Below are 19264 nucleotides of genomic sequence, written 5' to 3'. Positions count from 1 at the left end.
GGGCCGGGGCGGGGCCGGGGCGGGGCCGGGGCGGGGCCGGGGCGGGGCCGGGGCGGGGAGGGGGTAGGGCCGGAGTGGCGGCTGACTGGCCTATCCACTGAGTGAGGGTCGGCGGGCAGCCGAGCCGAGCCGAGAGGTCCAGTCGGTCGCCGGGCCTGTGGAAGATGGACTCCCTAGGGCTGCCGGAGAAGGCAGAACTGTTGCTGGGGTCGAGGCTCGGGGTCGGCGTGGCCGGCGTGGCCGGCTGCTTTCGGAAGGAACGCAGCACCCCCAGCATGGAGCGCTGGCGGGGCCGCCTGGCGCTGGTGACGGGGGCCTCCGGCGGCATCGGGGCGGCCGTGGCCCGAGCCCTGGTGCAGCGCGGACTGAAGGTGGTGGGGTGCGCCCGCACCGTGAGCAACATCGAGGTACTGTACTTACTGCCCGGGCCCGCGTCGGGGAGAACTTGGGGCGCCCGGGGGGAGGGGCGGGGCTGGGATCGTCGAGGTGGCGTGCGGGTGCCCTTGGGGGGCGGTGAGCGGGAGGGGTGGACGTGCTGGGAGGGGCGGAGAAGTTGAGACTGATCAGTGAGAATTCGGGGTGCCCTCTGGGGGTGATATTTTATGAATGTGTTGGGGGGAGCTGAACTAGTAGGAGTTTAAGGTACAAAGGTCTCTCAGGAAGCTTGATTGAGGGTGTTTTCGGGCCAGAAGAGGTAGGGGCTATAATCAGTGGGGGTTTGGGGTGCCTTTTGTGGGTGGGGGACTGTGACCATGAAGATTTTGTGTTTGGGGGTGCCGTGATAGTGGAATTGTATGTGTGTTCGGTTGTAATAGTGAGAAATTTCAGGTTCAGGGATATCTCAGGAGGCTGTGATTGTGGGTATCTGGGGGGCTTTGATCAGGAATTCCCTGTGTGAGTGGGGACATTGAACATGGAGATTTTGTGAGTGTATTTTTTTGGTATATGTTTGTTAGTGTATTTTTAAAATTTTGATGTTTTTTGATTACATGTAAAAACAACGTTTAACCCCCTTTTTTTTTCCCCAATTTTGGGTTCCAAATTTTCTCCTGTCATCCTTCCTCCCTCTCTTCTAACATCCCCTCCCCTACCCCCTCACTGAGAAGGAAAGCAATTTTATAAAGGTTATACATGTGCAGTCTATTAGTGTCTTTTTAACAGTGTTACTGGAAATGTGTGTTATTGGGCTCTAATAGTGGGGATTGAGGTACAGGGTCTCTGTGAGCTTTTCAGTGCTGAGGGGTTGGAGATTCTGATCTTGGGGAGGCTGTAATAGTGAGGTTTTGTGGTGCAGGGGTCCTTGAGGGATCTATGGGATAGAACTATATTCCCAGGGATTTGGGGTTGGGGATCTGGAAAAGGGAAGAGCTGTGATGGGAAGTTTGGGGGCTGTAAGTTGCAGGGATTGAAGGGAAGGAGAGCCCTGATGAGTGGGAGATGGACTGACCCAGTAGTTTTTAGGAGCTGGGGAGCTCAAAGGGTGATTCTGAAGAGTCTATAAGCCTCACCAGACTCTCAAAGGGGACTAAGACACAAAAAATGGACAGAACCCTAGTTCTAGAGGAAGTAGGATGATCAATGAGGGAGATAATCAGAGTTGGTTGGAAACTTTCTCTGTGGCTATCAAAGGCTAGGAACCCCTAGCCTGCCTAAAAACATGATCATTCCTAAATCTGGTACTTCCTCCAGGTATCATCTTGATCCTACCCCCAGGACATCCACACTGATGGGATCCTTTACCTCTAGCATTTCACCCAGATAGCTTGCCTTCTCTGGATTTAGAGCAGAAGAGAAGGGAAAGGGTAAGAGAACATTAGTCAAATGGGAAGTCAAGAAGAGATAGGAAAAAAAGAAGCCATCAGTGGGGGAAGAAGGGGTGTTCATTTCATTACTTGTTTTGCTATTCCAGACAGACCTAGGCCAGGTGGACCCAGGCAGCCAGTTTGAGAGACATTCTCCTTCCTCACCCTCCACCCCCTTCCCTTTGGAGTGTATTTGTGCTTCTCTAGGGCCTTAAGCCAATTACAGTAATTAATAACCATTATGATTTTGGATTCGGAGACCTACGAGTGAGCAAGAACAGGTCAGGGTGTTGCCTTCTCTAAAGAGCCTTTAGCACAGAAAGGATTCCTGATAATTAATATCTCCTTCCCAGTCCTAACTTGGATGGACTACATGACAATTTATTTATCTTTTATGGAGCCAGGATACTAGGAATATGTCTGTCATTTACACTGTCCCATATATGACATTGTGTTGAATTAAGGTTTAAATATGTGAACTCCAAGAAGAGACTCAGATAACTCCTAGGTCATTACCCACTCCCCAAAAGAGCTAGGTGGCTACTGGGGTCATGGATATCAAGTGCTCAGAAATCAGAGCTGGACGGAGCAAGCAGGTTACAGGCACAGAGGGAGTTTCTACTGTAGATCAGAGTCTTGTTTCTTCCAGGGCCTGTGGGCTAGTGCTTAGCTGAAGGGCTTTATCATTCATCCTCCCTTCAAAGTCCCTTTCAGGGAAGTGTAGAGATCTGATGTGGGTGAAGGTCTGTGAGAAAGAAGATTATCACTCTCTTGGGCAGAGTTCTAGGCCTTAGACACTGCTGACTAGTGATTCATTTTATAGCTTCTCTGATATTCTCAAGGTCACCTGGCTCCACCTATCTTTTGCATTACCCTCCCCTTCCATTCCAGTCAGCTCTAAGCAGCTCAGGGCTCAGTCCCAGCCCTGTGACTGGGCAGTGTAGTCTGGTTGTCCAGAGGGCCAGGCTGGTCACTAGACATCTGGATCTCACTACCCTGTAGCCAGTTTTCTATCCCTTGACCCTTGACACCAAAATAGTCATACCTTTCAGGACCAAACAACCCCAGGGAAGCCAGTCATTGAGTTCCAAACAGGCTTTCAGTCTAACCAGATAAATAAACTCCTGGATATATATATATATATAGTCTTTGTTTCAACCTCTGTACAATACCTCTGGGTGGAGGCAAATGAAATTATTTGAGATTTCTGGAGAAAGAGTTACAGAAAGCTAGGTTGGGTGATGGGAAGGAGATAAAGACTGAATTTCCATGACCCTTTCCTCCAGACTCTTTCCCAGAGGATTTTGGCCTCCACTCCTTCCTTTTTCCTCCAGGTCTAAAGTCTGGGGTACTCAGTTGGAAAGGATTTTGACCTTGCCCATTCTGAGTCTAGAGAAGAGGGATGGCTTGTGTGTTTGAATTTTATTTTGGGGAGGAGGATGGGTATGGAGAAATAGAGAAGGGGGGGCAGAGTTTCCATTGCAAATCACTTGCTTCTTCACCTAGACCTTGGCTTTTTTTTTTTTTTTAAAAGCCAGTGCCTGCTTTCTCCATAGGACTCTCTGAGGCCTAGCTATCTGGCAAGGGATTCCTGTACCTGGTCAGATTAGGAGATGGAAACTGCTTCTGAGCCATAGGAATTATGTGTTTACAGGTTCTTTCATTGGTAGGAAAAGAAGGGAGCTCTGAGACCTTGGCAGATGGCTAAACTGGATTGGAGCCAGCACCCGAATGTCTTTAATAGAGCCCAGGTGCCCAGAGTGAATGGGCACTACCCACCCCCAGCTACCAGATTGTTTTCCTTCTGCTACTGCACCTCATGGACAGTTTTTGTGCAGTGTCACAGGGTCCTAGAGGTTTTCTTCGTCTGTCTGGTTCTGCATTCTCTGTCTTGGCCTCTCTACCTAGTGTCTCTGTTTCAGGCTTCCTTACTGTTCTGAAGCTCCTCTAACGGCAGAGTGGATACTCTGTACCCTTCCTGGGGTAGCACAAGTTTGCAGGGAGCCTCACAAGGAGACATGTGTTCATGTCATCAGGTCACCTACCTTAAGATCCCAAGGAAAAAGCTTGAAGGAGGAGAGAAGAGGGAGAATATATCCAGGGTACTTGGCACTTCCTATTAGGGGAGGGGAGATTGGGGATGGCATGGCACTGGGTGGCTGGAGGAGAATTGAGGCTAGGCATAGCCTTCTCCTGCCTGATTTAAAAATCTGTGAGAAATCTAGAGCAAACTTTCTGCACATCATTCCTTCTTTTTCCAGTGTAGTGTAGGTAAGTGGGAGGCTCCTCTCTGGCAGCTCCAGTGGGAGGTAGGAAGAATAGCTCCAGACCTGTCAGGGTAGAGATTACAAGCTCTGGCTTTACTGGCTCAGTGACTTTCTTGCTAGAGTGGAGGAAAGGAGGTTGGGGTAAGCTGCTGGGCAGGGGATAAGAGTTTCTAGATAGAGATAGACATTATTCTTTTCCTGGGTGTGCTTTCGACCCTGGGTCTTTCTTTTTTACAATTGGAGGTTGGGTAGATTCTCTTCCCATTCTATAGATTGGAGAGTTGAGACCTGGCACTAGGACCTAACTTCACTTCTCTCTCTCTCCATCACCCAGGCAGTAGACCATCAGGTGTTTGGGGGGAAGTTGGTGGTGACTATTGAAAACTAGTCTTTTGTGGCAGGGGTGGCTAGATTATGTTTGAAGGAGTAGGGTGAGAGAGTTGTGACTTGAGAGAGAGAGAGAGAGAGACAGAGAGAGAGAGACAGAGAGAAAGAGACAGAGACAGAGAGACAGACAGAGAGAAACAGAGAGAGAGAGAGCGCTTAACAACTCAGATCTGTTAGTCCCCTGACCAGATTTCTTCTCTTTATCTCCAGAAACTGGCGGCTGAGTGTCAGAGTGCTGGCTACCCAGGGACTCTGGTCCCCTACAAATGTGACCTGTCCCATGAGGAAGACATTCTGTCCATGTTCTCAGCTGTCCGAACTCAACACAAGGGTGTGGATATCTGCATCAACAATGCTGGCCTGGCCCGGCCTGAGCCCCTACTCAGTGGCCACACCAGTGGTTGGAAAGATATGCTGAATGTAAGAATTGTAGCTTTTGTAAGGGGTGGGAGGTGGGAGGGAAGGAGAAGACTGTCTGCTTAGAGGATGGGGTATGTTGTGGAACAGTTGACTTCTTGGAATGGATGATCCAGGACCAGGATTTACTAAATGGGGCCCTGGGAAAGTCATATGTCTCTCTACAGAAGAAGATTTAATAATCCCCCTCATTCCCTCAAACTATAATATTTAGCCTTACTGCTTCCTTTTTGACCCTGGAGTTAGGCTGTATATCTATTTCTTGAGAATTTATAAGATTGGGAAAATATTACTGCCTAGCAGAAAAAGCAGCAGCCTAGGAATTAGGACGTCTCTGTTCTGTTTTCCAGCTGCTGCCAGTAGCTAGCTGTATGACCTTAGGTCTTATCCTCTATGAGTTCCTGCTTCCTCTTCTTTAAAATATATATAATTTATCTCAATGAACACTTGGTAATTGCCTGCTTTTTTCCAAGGCTGTCTGCTAGAGGGGTACCATTCTTCTTAACTCACAGTGTTATAATATCAAATAAGATAATTTATGTGAAATTCCTTTGAAAGATTAAGTACTATATACAACGCGGTAGCTTCTTCCTTCCCCCAAAACTTTATTCCATTCCTGTTGACAAGAATGAACATGACTTTTGGTATAGTGGAAAGAGCACAGTCCTGGGAGTTAGGTGATACAGCTTCTAGATTTGACTTTCTCTGACCCAGCCCTGTGTGATTCTGGGTGGATCCTATTGTCTTGTGATTCCTCTCCTGCCCAACCTCCCTCCTCGACTTTTCTGATGTCAACCTGTCTTTACCATCTCCCTCTGGGATAGGAGATCTTTTTGTCCCTGATCTAGTGATTATTATTACTATTATTAAAAAACATTTTTTTCCCTTGGATTCTGTTTGGCCTGCTCAGAAATTATTCTTTGCTTAGATCTGGGGTTTACTTTCTGGTGTTTTGTTTTATTTTCACGTTTGCCCAGTACAAAGCACAGTGGTACGAAGTCTCAGATGGGCAAAGCACCTCACCCCCTTTCCCTGTATATGCCTCATCTGCTGACATCACTGGGAGCTGAAGCAGGTCCACACTACGGGTGTTCTGTTCCTGAGGTTTAGGTCTGACACCTGATAAGGAGAAACATCTAATCTCCTCCTACCCAGTTGCCTCTCTCCCTGAAAGGAGAGATGTGAGGAACTGGTGAAAGGCTTATCTCTATCCATGGGCAGTGAGCCTGGTGGGGCCACGGTGGGGTCACAGCAGGGCCAATTCCTCACCTGCCATTTTCTTTGGAGAGTGGAGATTCTGGAAGTGCCCCACTTCGCTAGGACAAGTAAGGTCAGAGGCATGTGGGTTTGTTGGGGCCCAGAAAGGTAATTCCTTGGGCCTCTTGGGGCTCCCCCACCAAGCTAGTTCAACTTCTTGTTAGGCCAGGAGCATGGGGTTGGTGGGATAGCATGTAGATAGGCTGGAGAAGGAGCCAAAAAGAAGACGAGGCTGCCATTTCATGTCTCTTCTATGTGTGGGTGGGTAAACCCTTTGGGATTGTTAACTGGGATCCCCACCTAACCTATCTTTTCCATGTCCCAGGAATTTCTTTAAGGAAAATGATAGTAGGAAGTATGGAAAGTTGGGGCCAGAGGGAAAGGAGGAGGATACTGGGGGAAGATATTTTTAGGCTAAGTTTATCATGAGTTCCTCATTCTGATGCCAGGTGAATTGTTTGGAAATGAAGCACAGGGCTAGTGCCACCAAAAATTCTGAGAGCAAGGCATTTAGTAGGAGATGCCCCAGTGTGGAGGCTATAATATATAGATTGGAAGCTAAAATGTGCTGTTTATAGCAGATCTGGGCAAACCCATTCGTAGAGGTCCCTGGGTAGTTGCGGCAGGGAAGTTTCCTGGTTCCTTGGCCCCCAAGACTTTGGTACTAGTATGGTTCTTGCTGTCCTCTTCATCACCAATAAGACACTACTTCAGAAGGAGACAAAAAGGAGCCAATCTTTTGCTGCCTTTGCAGTTGTCCTGCTCTTCCATGCAGTGTGGGATTGAGGCAGATCCCTTGTTGATGGAACACGGACCTTTCTTTTTCCGGAGATGAGTAGCAGCTTGAGAAGGGGTTAGGGCAGGACATGATAGCAAACATTTCAGGTCTTCATTTGCAAGTCATCACCCAGTTTGCTTGCTTGTTAGCTTTTTTGTAAAAAATACATGTAATGGAGGGGTGGGAGAAGAATGCTGTGAGGCTACATGGAAAGAGATTAGGAATTTTAACAGGCCTTGGTTAAAATACCACATCTGACTTTTAAGAAAAAAATGCAAGAGAAAGTAAATCTCCTTCTCCCTTATCCTCCAGCTCCAATGGCTTTAAACAGTCTTGAGAAGAAAAAAAAATTACTAAAAGTACACATAGTCATCTCAGTCCCCTACTCCTTCCCCCTCAGCACTCTCAGACTCATTCAGTTTTAGCTTGGACTGGTTCAACCCAAAAATATTCCTTGTTGGACTTCTCAGCTCCCCATCCTCGATCCTTGCCTGCAGGTGAATGTGTTGGCCGTCAGTATCTGTACCCGGGAGGCATACCAGTCCATGAGGGAGAGGAGTGTGGATGATGGACACATTATCAACATCAGCAGGTGAATGGGGGTTGGGTGCTGATGCAGCGATGGTTCAGTGCCATTGTTTTGTGATTAACTATTAGATTAGACCAAGAAACAAGTCTCAGAAGAAAGCAGCAGTATTTATGTCATTGATATGAACAGGTATTTGATATGAGTAGGATTTGAGGGGAGTTCCTGGGCCAGTTGTAGCCTGGAAAGGTTTCCTTGAGGGGAGGGGATAGACTCTCAGGAGCTGCTCAAGTGATAGGAAGAACTGAGGGGCAGCATGGTAATAGTGGTTGGATTCAGAGGACCTGGGTTCAGATCCCAACTCTGCTAGCTGTCTAGCCCCAGGCAAGTCATCTAACCACACCTGTCGACCTCAGTTTCTGCTTCTGTAAAAGGAAAGGGTTGCATTAGATCAGGACTGTTTATGACCTAGAGTTCCCCAAGGGGCCCAAGGATAGAAGAGGGTTTATGAACTTGGATGGGGGAAAAAAAATTAAATCTTTATTTTCACTAGCTTCTAACTGAAATTTAATATTTCCTTCAATTATTTAAAAACATTCTGAGAAGGGGTCTATGACACAAACCAGGTTAAGAATCCCTGGGCTGAGTCTCTAAATCTTGTGATCCTGTGAATGGCCATTGATGGGAAGGACATTTCAGGTATAGTTCAAAGAGAGGTGAAGGGAATCGTCAGCAAATTCAGTGGATTAGGAGAGGGCAGAGAAGCTAAGGTATTAAGTACACATTTTGGAGTGAGGAGAGGGCAGAATAACTGAGGAGAAGGAGTCAAAGGAAGGGCCTTGAAGGGGCTAGTTGTGAGAAAGGGATGGACTCTCCTCTCATATCCTGATTTCACCCTTCCTCTGCAGCATGTCGGGTTACCGGGTGGTGGCCCAGTCTGATGTGCATTTCTACAGCGCAACCAAGTTTGCCATTACGGCACTAACCGAGGGACTGCGGCAGGAGCTTCGAGAGGCCAATACTCACATCCGAGCCACAGTGAGGGAACACCTGTCCCAAGGGGGGATTTAAGGCGGGTGAACCTCCCCCTTAGAGGGAGTACGGTTCTCCTGGCCCGATGCACAGTGCTTTCACACGTGGCGGGGAATGAGACAGAAGTTCTGAGTTTCTTCCTGTCTCTGCTGTTTTCATGGCCCTGACCTGAGCCTCAGTTTTCTCCTCTGATCTGGGACAAAATGACCAGGCGAAGGCTCTGAGGCAGAAGGGAGGACCTGGGGCAGGGTTGCATCAAGAAGGCCGCTTGGATGCAATGGGATTGGGTTGTGGCTGATGTGATTATCAGAGAGTAGATTACCAGTTGATGTCCTTTGTAGAGGATGCAAGGGTTGCTGGACATTGAGTGGTCATTTCTGCAGGCTGGGCAGTTGATGGTTTTTCTGCATAAGAGCTCTTGGGCTTGAATTCCCTTACTGTGACCCTTTCATTGTGGCTCGTTCTTTTTTGCTGATTTTCTTTCCCTCCCATGGGATAGGGAATGGGGAAGGGGAGGAATAGTGGAAATGGAGGCTTACCCCCTGAGCAGGCACCCTCTGCCCCTCTAGTGCATCTGCCCTGGGCTGGTGGAAACAGGATTTGCCTTCAAACTTCATGACAATGACCCTGTGAAAGCAGCTGAGACCTACGAGCACATCCAGGTGGGATCTGAAGGGCTGGACACTGAGCCATAGGGGAGAGGACATGGCCTCATGGTATTGTTCAGAGAGCTTTGGACTAGGAGTGGGGCCGCCTGGATTCCATCCAGTCCCAGCTCTGTTTCTGATTTGCTCGGTGACTTTGCAAATCCTAACATCTCTGGGCCACATTTCCCTCAGCTGTAAAATGAGGGAGTCAGACTAGATGATCCTTAAGGTACCTTTCAGCTCTAAAAAATTTTGATTCAATCCAGTTTTCAAGTCGATGACCTCCTAACTCCCCAAATTCAAGTAGCCAAAAGCATCATTTACTGGAATGGCCAAGTCCTATAATCAGTAGATGTTCCATGACTGAGGGCCTCAGTCAGGAAGAGGAGGATAGGTGTACGGGGGAGGGGGGGATTGAGGTGGAGAACAGGAATAGGAATGGTCTCTCATCCCTTCTCCTGATGCTCTCAGTGTCTCAAACCTGAGGATGTAGCTGAAGCCGTCATCTTTGTCCTCAGCACCCCACCACATGTCCAGGTGAGTCTAGACCTGACTATTGCTCCTTTGGGGACTTCAGGACTTTATAGCAGAAGAGTGGAAAAGATAATGGAAGTGGGAAGTACGTTTATGTAGTAGCTATACTAATTTCTCTCTGGATCGGAGGGAGGGATTGTTAGATTGACTACTCACAGAAAGCTCTAAATGAAACTAGAGGCTTGGAGGGGTGGGTGTGTATGTGTGGCAGTTCTCAGCAATTTGCTTTAGCTTTGGAGATAGCCTTTTTTTGGGGGTTGTAGAAGATAGTTGAGAGAGCTTAAGTCTTGCCCACTCCACTGTACTGTTTGCAGATTGGAGACATCCAGATAATGCCAACGGAACAGGTGACATAGCATCTGGTTGGGAGCCCAGCCTGGGGCATGGACCCCTACTGCCTGGCTCCTAAATCTGGATTGTAGGTGTTAATTTTTGACCCTTGGACTCAATCACCTTCTTCTGCCCCCAGGACTAAAAAAAACTAAAAAACCAAAACCAAAATTTTTTTTTTTGTAATCTCAAATTGTTTCATGTGCAGATGTGATTTACAGATGAAAACTGGGTGGTGGGTGGTGGGGTGGTTCCTGTCTATTTCACTTCTTAATCTGTTACCCCTTACTCATTGTTTGGAGCTCATTGAGCTTTGTCCTCTTTTATCTCCTTTCCTCCTTGAGAAGGAGGCCAAGATGAGAAGCAGTACTTACTGATGCTTCTCTTCACCCTACCTCCTCCTCAGGGTCTGGGAGCAGGCCCTCCCCTCTGGCTCCGGGCTTCTTTCCTTTTCCTTTTCTCTATTCCCTTTCTTCCTGCTAATCTTCCTTCTTCCCTTTTCTCTGACCCTGGGCTCTCGAGGGATTTTTCCACACTGGTTGCAGCAGCCGGACAACATCAGGGCCCTGTCTCCCAACAGGTTTTCACTTCTAGAATTAAAAAAGAAAAAACAAACTTTTGGCTTTGGGAATTTATTTCCACTTACTCCTTTCCCTGGGGTAGGGGTTTATAGCATATTAAGATGACTCTCTGAGTGGGAGGGGTCCTCCATCCAGAGGAGCTCTGTTGCTTTTAGGGCTGGGGTTGGGAGAGAGAGAAAGAGAGGGACTGGGTGCTGGGGCAGGGGCAGGTTGTTCTGTTGGTGGTAGAAAGAAATGGAAAGGGTATAGAGTGAATAGTAAATTTAAGGAGCCCCATGTGGGCTCCTGGTGATGCAGGTATAAGCATGCTCCAAAAAAAGATTAGATCAGGGTACAACCATGTTAGGAGGAAACTTTGGTTTACATTTCTAAGTCTTGATCTTGTCAGGGAAAAGAAATACAATGCCCCATGTAACCCTGCAGAATATTGGGCTGAATAGCCCGGGAGAGGGGAGAGGGAGAGAGATTAATTTTATTGATAACATTTTCATGAAATCATCATTAGATCATCCACTGACACTTGGTTTGCATAGATAACCCTGTTCCACACAGGATTCTGTCATCTTCAGCAGTCACATACAGACTTCATACAGGCACAGCCTTCTCTTTAGGCATGAGTCACAACCCTATGGGGTCCTCTCTGCTCCTCACCATACCCCAACCTGGAAGGGATGGGAGTCACCAGAATCCTTCCCAGACCTTCCTATCTAGAATTTTTAAAAGCTCTGTCCATCCTGAGACACAGGTCACTGTGAACATGAACACTCTAGGTCTGGCTGAACAGGGATAATGAAACCTTAATCTCCTACAAACTGAAGTTTAAGGGATGATGGGGTCAAGGATTCCAGGCCCCCATTCCACCCCTCCCCCCGACCCAGCAGGTGGCGCTGTGGGAACAAGCCACAGGCTGAGCTAGCTGGCTCTGCTAACGCTGCGCCAAAAGTCCTACTCTGCCTTCACTACGAAGGGGCGGAGCCCGAAGGCCGCTCACGTGGGTGTGGATGCACGTGCGTCGCCTGCCTTCTCCTCTAGCCGCCTGGGTTTCGTAGCGGAGGTGCTGGCTGGAGACCCTGGACCTCCCGATGCCGCTAGGAGCCAGGACTCCTAGTTCCTCTGCCTTCGTCGGGCCCAAAGGCCGGATCCCCTAGGCGGGAAGGGAGTGGCCGCTGTCTTGTCTATACCGTAGATAGGACTGCAGCCGGGTGGCAAGTGTGTGGGACATGCTGCGGTTGCCGGCTCGCTCCGGGGCTGCTGCCCGGCGCGCTTTTGCCTTTCTTTCAGCCCGGCTTCTCTCTCGGAACAGCTCTTCCCCGAGGCGGCCCCCTTGGAAGGCGGGGCCCCGGCCTGAGGCCCGGCCGGGGGGAGCGGAGCTTCTCCGCCTCCGGGAGGACGACCTGCCCCTGGTCGGGCGGCAGGAAGTCTTGTTCGGGCTGGCGCCCTGTGCTTTAGCCCTGCGGGCCTCCCGTCGGAATATGGCCCGTCTCCTTCTCCATGAGGGAGGCGCGGGACACGGGGCGCGGGCCGAACTGGCCCGAGCCGCCGAGGCTCTGGGCGTCCCGGTGCAGCTGATGCGGCGGCGGGAGCTGGATGCCTTGTGCCGGGGTCAAGTTCATCAGGGCGTGTGTATGGAGGTGGCCCCGCTACTCCCCAAAGCCTGGCCGGAGGGCAGAGAGGACGGGCCGGCGGAGGGGCCTGCGGCGCGGCGCCTGTGGCTAATCCTGCAGGAGATCCAGGACCCTCGGAATCTGGGCGCCGTGCTGCGCACCGCGCACTTCCTGGGCGTGGACAAGGTCATTACCAGCCGGAGGAACAGGTAGAGCTTTTCTGCCTCCTTCCCCAACATTCTGGGACCGTCCACCCTGCCTGCTCGGCCTCAAGTCACTCGACCTCCCTTCGAACCCCACCGGCCGCCTGTAGATAGCCCACCCCCTAGCTCCTGGCCTGTGGCCTCCGCCTCGACCTGGAAGCTTCTTGCCCATCAGCCTCTTGTGGGCCAAGATTTGTGGTTTGTGTTCTTCTCCACTCACTCCCTCCCCTCCACCTCCTCCCTAATTACGTTCATCCCCTTTTGAGGCCAAAGCTTCCCGGGGTGAGTTGGAAGGAGTGTAGGGTAACTTAACAAATTTGGAGCTGGAGGGTGGGGAAAACTTGTGGTTTCTCAACAGATCCTCTCTATTAGTTCAGTCTTCCTCCTCAAATATGTGTTTATTCACTAAGTAGTAGCTTTGGAACTTGAAGAAACCTTAGAGGTCATCCGTTCCACTCTCTGCATTTTCCAGATAGGAAACAGCCCAGAGTCACTCAGGTAGTGAGAGAGTACCTGATTTGAACCTAGCTCCTCAAACTTCCAACCCAGCTCTTTTTTTTCCCCACTGTATTATGATACCTCATCATGATACTTCTCATTTTATCGGTGAGGAAACTGAGGCCCAGAGAGGCTAAATAGCAGAGGTCACACAGGTTGGACTTAAGTTGGGATACAAACTCAGATCCTTTGACTTCACTGCCTTTTTTGCATCGTGGACCCCCGTTGGCAGTCTGGGGAAGCCTACTGACCCCTTCTCAGGTTCATTTTTTTTTTAATGCATGAAATAAAATACATAAGGTTACAAGGAAACCAAAGGTTTGAAAATAAGCTGTAATTCTATGACATATATGTACATATATAAAACATATATGAAATATAATAATAAGATAATTTTCCCCAGCCAAGTTCTTATGTCCCCTGGAAACAATGCCTGGCAAATAGTAAATACTAAATAAATGATTGTTTCTTTCCCCAGAGTCTATCCATAAACCCTAGGCAAAGAACCCCTGCCCTAGAAGAATCCAAACTCTGAGGGCTAGTACTATTTTAATTCTGTCCCTAGTGCCTTGTGCATAGTAGGTGCTTAACATGTTTGTTGAGTCTAATTGAAATTGAATTTTGCAGTTGCCCCCTGACCCCAGTGGTTAGCAAGGCCAGTGCAGGAGTCATGGAAGTAATGGATGTCTTTGCAACTGATGATCTTCCAGGCTTGCTGAAGGTAATTAGTAGTGGAGTGGATTAGTATACTCCCCTCATCGGTTACCTTGTATCTATTCTTTTTTGTATATACCTGTTTCTCTCATTCAAATGTGAGCTCCTTGAGGGGCTTGTTTTTGTTTTGTTTCGTTTTGTTTTCTTTCTTTTTTTCATAGTATCAACAACACTTATCACAGTGCCTGGCACATAGTAAGTGCTTACTAAAGCGCTGTTGATTGATTATCTAGCTATAACTCTAGTGGAATGGGGAGCAGAGCAGCTGAGATTGACAGATGGTAATGGTATCATGTCTGTATTTCATTCTAGATTTCAGGGGGGATTAGTTTCTTAGTCCCAGATGAATCTAATGTTATGGTTTGGGATTCTGAACTTTATTCCCAAAGAGTGATCCAATGCCTCCATGCCCCTGGAGGTCTAGCTAAAGGGGGGCCCAGACTATAGAGCCTCTCCTTTTTTTTTTTTTTTTTGGAGTGTTCAGTTCAGTTTTATTCCCTTCAGTTCAATGTGTCAAGCATTTACTAAGCTTCTTCTATATTCCAGACACCAGGGACACAGAAAAATTAGAGAAAAAAAATTTTTTTACATGTAATTTTTTGTAATTTTCTATTTAAATTTTTTTGGGAAAAAAAAACAAAAATAAAATTTTTTTCGGTTACATTTTGAGTTCCAAGTTGTCTCCCTGCAATCTTCCCAACCCTTCATTAGAGAAGCCAACATTAGATATAAATATATATGTGGAACCATTCAATACTTACTTCCATATATTAGTTCTCTCTCTGGAGGTTGATAGCATTTTCCTTCATAAGTTCTTTATAGTTGATTTGAATGTTCATATTACTCAGAATAGCTTAGCTGCAGTATTGCTGTTACTGTATACAACATTCTCTTGGTTCTGCTTGTTTCGTTCTTCATTATTTCATGCAAGTTCCTTTCAGGTTTTTCTAAAATCTACCTGCTCATCATTTTTTACAGCACAGTAATATTCCATCACAATCATATACCACAACTTATTCAGCCATTTTCACCAATTGATGGCCATCCATTTCTTTTTCACCATGAAGAGAGCTGCTATAAATATTTTAGAAAATATAGATTCTTTTCCTTTTTCCCCAGTCACCCTGGGAAACAGTTCTAATAATGGAATTACTGGGTCAGAGGGTATACACAGTTTTATAACTCTTTGGGCATAGTTCCAAATTGCTCTCCAAAATGGTTGGATCCGTTTCACAATTCCGCCAAGTGTATTATCGTCCCACTTTTTCCACATCTCCTCCAACATCTGTCATTTTGTCTTCTATCATTTTAGACAATCTAATAGGTGTTTTAATAAAAGTTGTTTTGTATTTTTCTAGTCAGTAATGATGTAAAGCATTTTTTCATGTGACCAGATATAGCTTTGATTTCTTCTTCCAAAAACCTGCTTCAGAGCCTCTCCTTAAACCTACCTGGAGACCTTGGTCAGTCTGACTGGTGTGTGGCTGTCTTAAACCAGAACTGTACTTGACCTTGGGAAGAAATCAGGCTGATAGGCCCCTGAAAATCTTTTGTCTCAATTTTTGTTTCTGGGTTTTTAGCTGTATCTCTGTTGCTGGCCACTTGGAGGCAATGTTGTCCCATATTTAGCAGCCCCCTTTCCATTCTCCAGGTCGGGGCAGTGAGGAGCCAGTGTTTCAGAATAGGGAAACAGTGAAGGTGCAGCTGCATGGGACGAGGGGCATGGTGGAGAAGGATTCAGAAAGCTCTTGCTAATCTCCCCTAGATTCCAGGAACCTTGCAGTAGAGATGGAATTCCCAACTTCTGCATTTTTCTTTGCCCTCAGCCTGATTTCTTTCACACGCAAACCACTATAAGTCCCCTGTTTTCTCTCTTTGTGTGCTTCCTGTAGCCTAGGATATAGACTGCTTGAGCGTAGAGGCTGTTTTTTGTTTTTGTCTTTCTGTTCCTTGCACTTAGCCCTGTGCCTGATACATAGAAGGCTCTTGATAAATAGTTGTTGATTAATTAAATAGTATTACTGATAATGTGTGGTGAATCAGAAAATCACACTGTTCTCCTTCCCCTTGCCAGGCTAAGGCTCAACAAGGCTGGCTTGTGGCTGGCACTGTGGGCTGTCCAGGGTCTGGGATTGCTCAGTGCTCTAACATCCCCATTGCCAGTTGTGTAGAGTTCCTCTGGGACCGATCTACTCTCCTGGTGTTAGGTAGGTTACAGGAATCCAGCTATCTGATGAGATTCCTCTTGCATTTCTCTGTTCTTCTTTTGTACCCCTTCCCTGCTGTATCTGTTTTCCAAAGCTCAAGTTATGGGCAGTACTGACTCTTCTGCCCCGTCTCTGCCGTATAGGAAATGAAGGTTCTGGGCTATCCCATGAAGTCAGAAGCTTGTGTCATGTTCTACTAACCATCCGACCTGGGCGGGAGCTCACCCCAGAAGTGGAGTCCTTGAATGTCTCTGTGGCTGCAGGTAAGGATTCCCTTACCTCCCTATGTATCAGGCACTGGGCTAAGTGCTGGGAATATAAAAACACAAACAGCCCCTCCTCCCACACCTGCCACACGTCCTTTCTCATCCCTTCCTCTTCTCTCCTTACCTCCCTTCCTTTTTCCTCCCCTCCACTCCCCTCTTCTCTTCTTATCTTCCCCAATTTTCCCCCTTTCCTTCTCTTCTTTCCACAATCCAGTCATTGTCCTCTTTGTGTTGAACAGGGATCCTTCTCCATTCCATCATCAGCCAGAGGAAGGGACAGGAAGACTTGCTTGACAAAGAAACAAGTGTTGTTGTTGGTGACTCTCAGGAATCCCCAGCTTCTTCTGAAGAACCTGAGGCTGGAGCCAGCCAAGGCCCAAGGGTATGGGCACCAGCTGCGGATGCAGAGGCTGGATCAGGAAGAGAGAGACTGCTGGGGGGGCTGATTGCGTTGTTGGGCATCTGCTCGCTTCTGGGTTGCCTGTGTGCACATGGGTGTATCTGCCTTTGGTCATTCTTTTCAACATGAGTGGGGCTGGTGTTCCTCTGCCTCCCCTGCCATGAAGTGAAGCCTTTCTGGATCCTCTTCTGGCCTCTAGAGGCCCTGTTTCTGCCGTTGCCCCAACCACTTTGTATCTGTTGTAAGCTCCACGAGGGCAGGACTGTTTCACTTTTGTCTTTGTATATCAGGATAGCTGAGAATTTGAGTACTGGGCAAGTCCAAGTACATTTGAGTCCCTGAGAGTGTGTTTTTGAGTGTGTTCACACGCTCACAAACCATACCAATGTCAGCCCACACTGGGGGTCTTCAGTATAGGAGCTGGTGGGAGGGAATTCATGGTATCATTGAGCTTTGCTGGAAGCAAAGTGACTTTGACAATAGCCACTTGTTCACTTTGTGGTGGGGAGGATGGGACAGAGTGTGCCTCACCTTTCTTCTCCAAGGACAAGGGGACCGTAAATGCCTGGACTGAGGCACACTGGATAGCCTGTTGGACTTAGAGTCAAGAAGCCCTGGGTTCGAATCCTGTTTCAGACTCTGGGCAATTCACTATACCCCTTGTCCCTCAGTTTCCTCATCTGTAAAGTGACGGCACCTCCCTTGAAGGGTTGACGTAAGGAACAAATACACCTGACATGGTTTGTAAGCCCCGAAGTGCTATCTAAATGTGAGCTGCTATTAAACTTATGTGTGTATGTGTGTAGTGGTGGTGGGGTCTGTCTTTGTCACCCCCAGGCAGAAAAAGGAGGTTTATGGAGGAAAGAGATAGAATGACTGGTCGATTGGGCTGATGGTAGGATAGAGAGTTGGATCCGGGGTCCAGTAGACCCCAGTTCGAATTCTGGCCCAAATACTAGCTGGGCAAGTCACTTCACTTCTTGAGAGAGGTGAAATTTCCTCATCTGAAAAAAGGAGATTATTGTAACAGCACCTACTTCTCGGGGTTGTTACAAGGATGAAATGAGATCACGTAACGTGTTAAAACATGCTTTGCAAACCTTAAAGGTCTAGGTAAATGCTAGCTGTTATTATCGGCATAATCCCAAGCCCAAGGGTTGGAGTTAGAGGGTTACTAATTTAGTACCAGAAGGGACCTCAGAGTCTGTCTTATGTAGTCCACCCTCCCTGCCCCCATTCTACAGATGGGAAGGTTGAGTCCCAGAGAGATTAGGTAATTTATCTGGGTCTCTGGGCCTAAAAGGAGAACATAAGGAAAAGAAGAATGACTCCTGCCCGTGTAGTAGAAACATTGATGGAGAATGTCGGAGCCAGAAGAGACTATCTAATCCTAACAGTATTTTGCAAGGAAGAAACAGGCCTGGAGAGGTAAAGAAGGTCACACAGCTCATTTGTTTCAGATCCAGGACTAGAGCTCTTAGTCTCCCAACTCCTGGTGTGGTGCTTTGGTGCCCAGTTGCAGAGCCCAGCCCACTGGAGATCCTCCTCAACCCGGAAAGCTTTGGGAGAACGGGAGTAGATTTGGCTGAATGCCCTTTGTTTCCCCTTCTGTTTTTCAAGGACCAAAAGGACTGCCGTTGAGAGGTCTTAGCTTACAGGTCACTCTTTTTTTTCTTATTTTCAAATATATTGGAAATCATTTTATTTTACCAATAATTTCCAACCAGCCACTCCCTACCACAGGAACTTTTCCTTGTGACCGACAGAAACAATTACCAAAGCCATGTCCAAGTATTTTCATAGAAGGACGTATGTTTCATTATCCTCCCCCTAGAGTCAACATTGGTCATTTCATTAATCTAATTCGTATGTCTATTAGTATTTGGGGTTAGTGTATGTGTTTTTTTTTTCCTCTCTTGCTCCTTATTCACTCTGTCATTTCACAGAAGTCTTTCTAAATTAGCTATTTCTTGTGGCACAAGAATATTCCATTACAACTGGTAGAATACAATTTGTTCATTCCAGATCTGGCTTTTCTTTGAAAATTTGGATCCTTTCTTCTTTGGGGAGGAGGGGAACCGGAAGCCTCTATTACATCTGCATCCCCATGCTCTTGCACCGTTCCCCAACATGTTGGGACTGGCTGTCCTAGGTCCGTTTCTCCTCATTTCTGCAGGCTCTCCTATGGTATCTTTCTACATGGAGGGAAGCTTTGTTCTTTTCTTTTTTTTGCTTTTCAAAAATTTTCCATATTTTTTGTGATTCGATTTTATTTTCCATTCCAAATTCTCCCTCCCTTCTCCCTTCCCCTAACCCATTGAGAAGGCAAGAAAAACAAAACCCATTACAAATATGTATAGTTACACAAAACAAATTCCTGCATTAGTCATGTCCAAAAAAAATGCTTTCATGGATGTCTGATGATGAGGTCCCTCAGGGCCTGTCTGTGCATCCTTGTGTATCTCCAGCGTGGTGAGTCAGGGAGAAGAGGAAGGACTGTGAGTTTTGTAGTTTGGTCTCATTAGGATGGAAAGAGTTCAGGGCTTTGAGAAAATCGCCTGGGGTTTCTGGGATTCGTTTGTGAGACCTGGGTGTCTCCATTAGGTGGCACCCTTGTTCTTCGGTAGGCCTGTGCTCCAGCTAAAGGCTTTGAGATAGAAGGAAATGCTTGGGGAAGGATAGTGGATGCCTCTGACCCCTTCTTTCTGAGGCATCTCTGGTTTCCTGGGGTGCATAGAGTAAATCTCTTTTTCAAGCCAGAACCTCACAATGCCTAGCTTCAGAATTGTGGCGATAATAGCATTTCATAGACTT

The 19264-nt window shown here is 47.3% G+C and overlaps 2 protein-coding genes and 1 long non-coding RNA gene across 4 annotated transcripts; 2 read left to right on the top strand and 1 right to left on the bottom strand.

Moving 5' to 3' along the window:
- The first annotated feature begins 126 nt into the window (after nt 1-126).
- DHRS11 (dehydrogenase/reductase 11) lies at nt 127-10046 on the top strand. Its single transcript, XM_027870579.1, has 7 exons — nt 127-407; nt 4667-4876; nt 7406-7500; nt 8343-8472; nt 9036-9128; nt 9585-9650; nt 9962-10046. Exons 1-7 carry the CDS (start codon nt 165-167, stop codon nt 10001-10003), a joined length of 879 nt encoding a protein of 292 aa, XP_027726380.1. The 5' UTR covers nt 127-164; the 3' UTR covers nt 10004-10046.
- Nucleotides 5513-11639, bottom strand: LOC114049319. Of its 2 annotated transcripts, none has more exons than XR_003569851.1 (3): nt 11550-11639; nt 10352-10567; nt 5513-7859 (listed from the first exon to the last, which is right to left on the bottom strand). It is a non-coding gene; the product is annotated as an uncharacterized LOC114049319 (long non-coding RNA). The 2 variants fall into 2 exon arrangements; XR_003569850.1 differs by having other exon boundaries at nt 10373-10567.
- MRM1 (mitochondrial rRNA methyltransferase 1) lies at nt 11564-17255 on the top strand. Its single transcript, XM_027870578.1, has 5 exons — nt 11564-12371; nt 13491-13584; nt 15652-15784; nt 15928-16047; nt 16290-17255. The coding sequence occupies exons 1-5, from the start codon at nt 11779-11781 to the stop codon at nt 16577-16579; spliced, it is 1230 nt and encodes a 409-aa protein (XP_027726379.1). The 5' UTR covers nt 11564-11778; the 3' UTR covers nt 16580-17255.
- Nucleotides 17256-19264: the final 2009 nt, after the last annotated feature.

Source organism: Vombatus ursinus, unplaced genomic scaffold (assembly GCF_900497805.2).
Source record: "Vombatus ursinus unplaced genomic scaffold, bare-nosed wombat genome assembly UNPS02014797.1, whole genome shotgun sequence".
In the NCBI taxonomy this organism is placed as follows: domain Eukaryota; kingdom Metazoa; phylum Chordata; class Mammalia; order Diprotodontia; family Vombatidae; genus Vombatus; species Vombatus ursinus.
The sequence above is the reverse complement of the archived record's forward strand: the minus strand, read 5'-3'. Positions and strand labels throughout refer to the sequence as shown.

Bases quoted from the DNA above. Each gene is read 5' to 3' on its own strand.
- DHRS11 (XM_027870579.1), top strand. From the start codon at position 165: ATGGACTCCCTAGGGCTGCCGGAGAAGGCAGAACTGTTGCTGGGGTCG. The intron at 7,501-8,342 runs GTGAATGGGGGT...CTTCCTCTGCAG, and splicing joins CACATTATCAACATCAGCAG to CATGTCGGGTTACCGGGTGG. The intron at 8,473-9,035 runs GTGAGGGAACAC...CTGCCCCTCTAG, and splicing joins ATACTCACATCCGAGCCACA to TGCATCTGCCCTGGGCTGGT.
- MRM1 (XM_027870578.1), top strand. From the start codon at position 11,779: ATGCTGCGGTTGCCGGCTCGCTCCGGGGCTGCTGCCCGGCGCGCTTTT. The intron at 13,585-15,651 runs GTAATTAGTAGT...TCCCCTTGCCAG, and splicing joins ATCTTCCAGGCTTGCTGAAG to GCTAAGGCTCAACAAGGCTG. The intron at 16,048-16,289 runs GTAAGGATTCCC...TGTGTTGAACAG, and splicing joins GAATGTCTCTGTGGCTGCAG to GGATCCTTCTCCATTCCATC.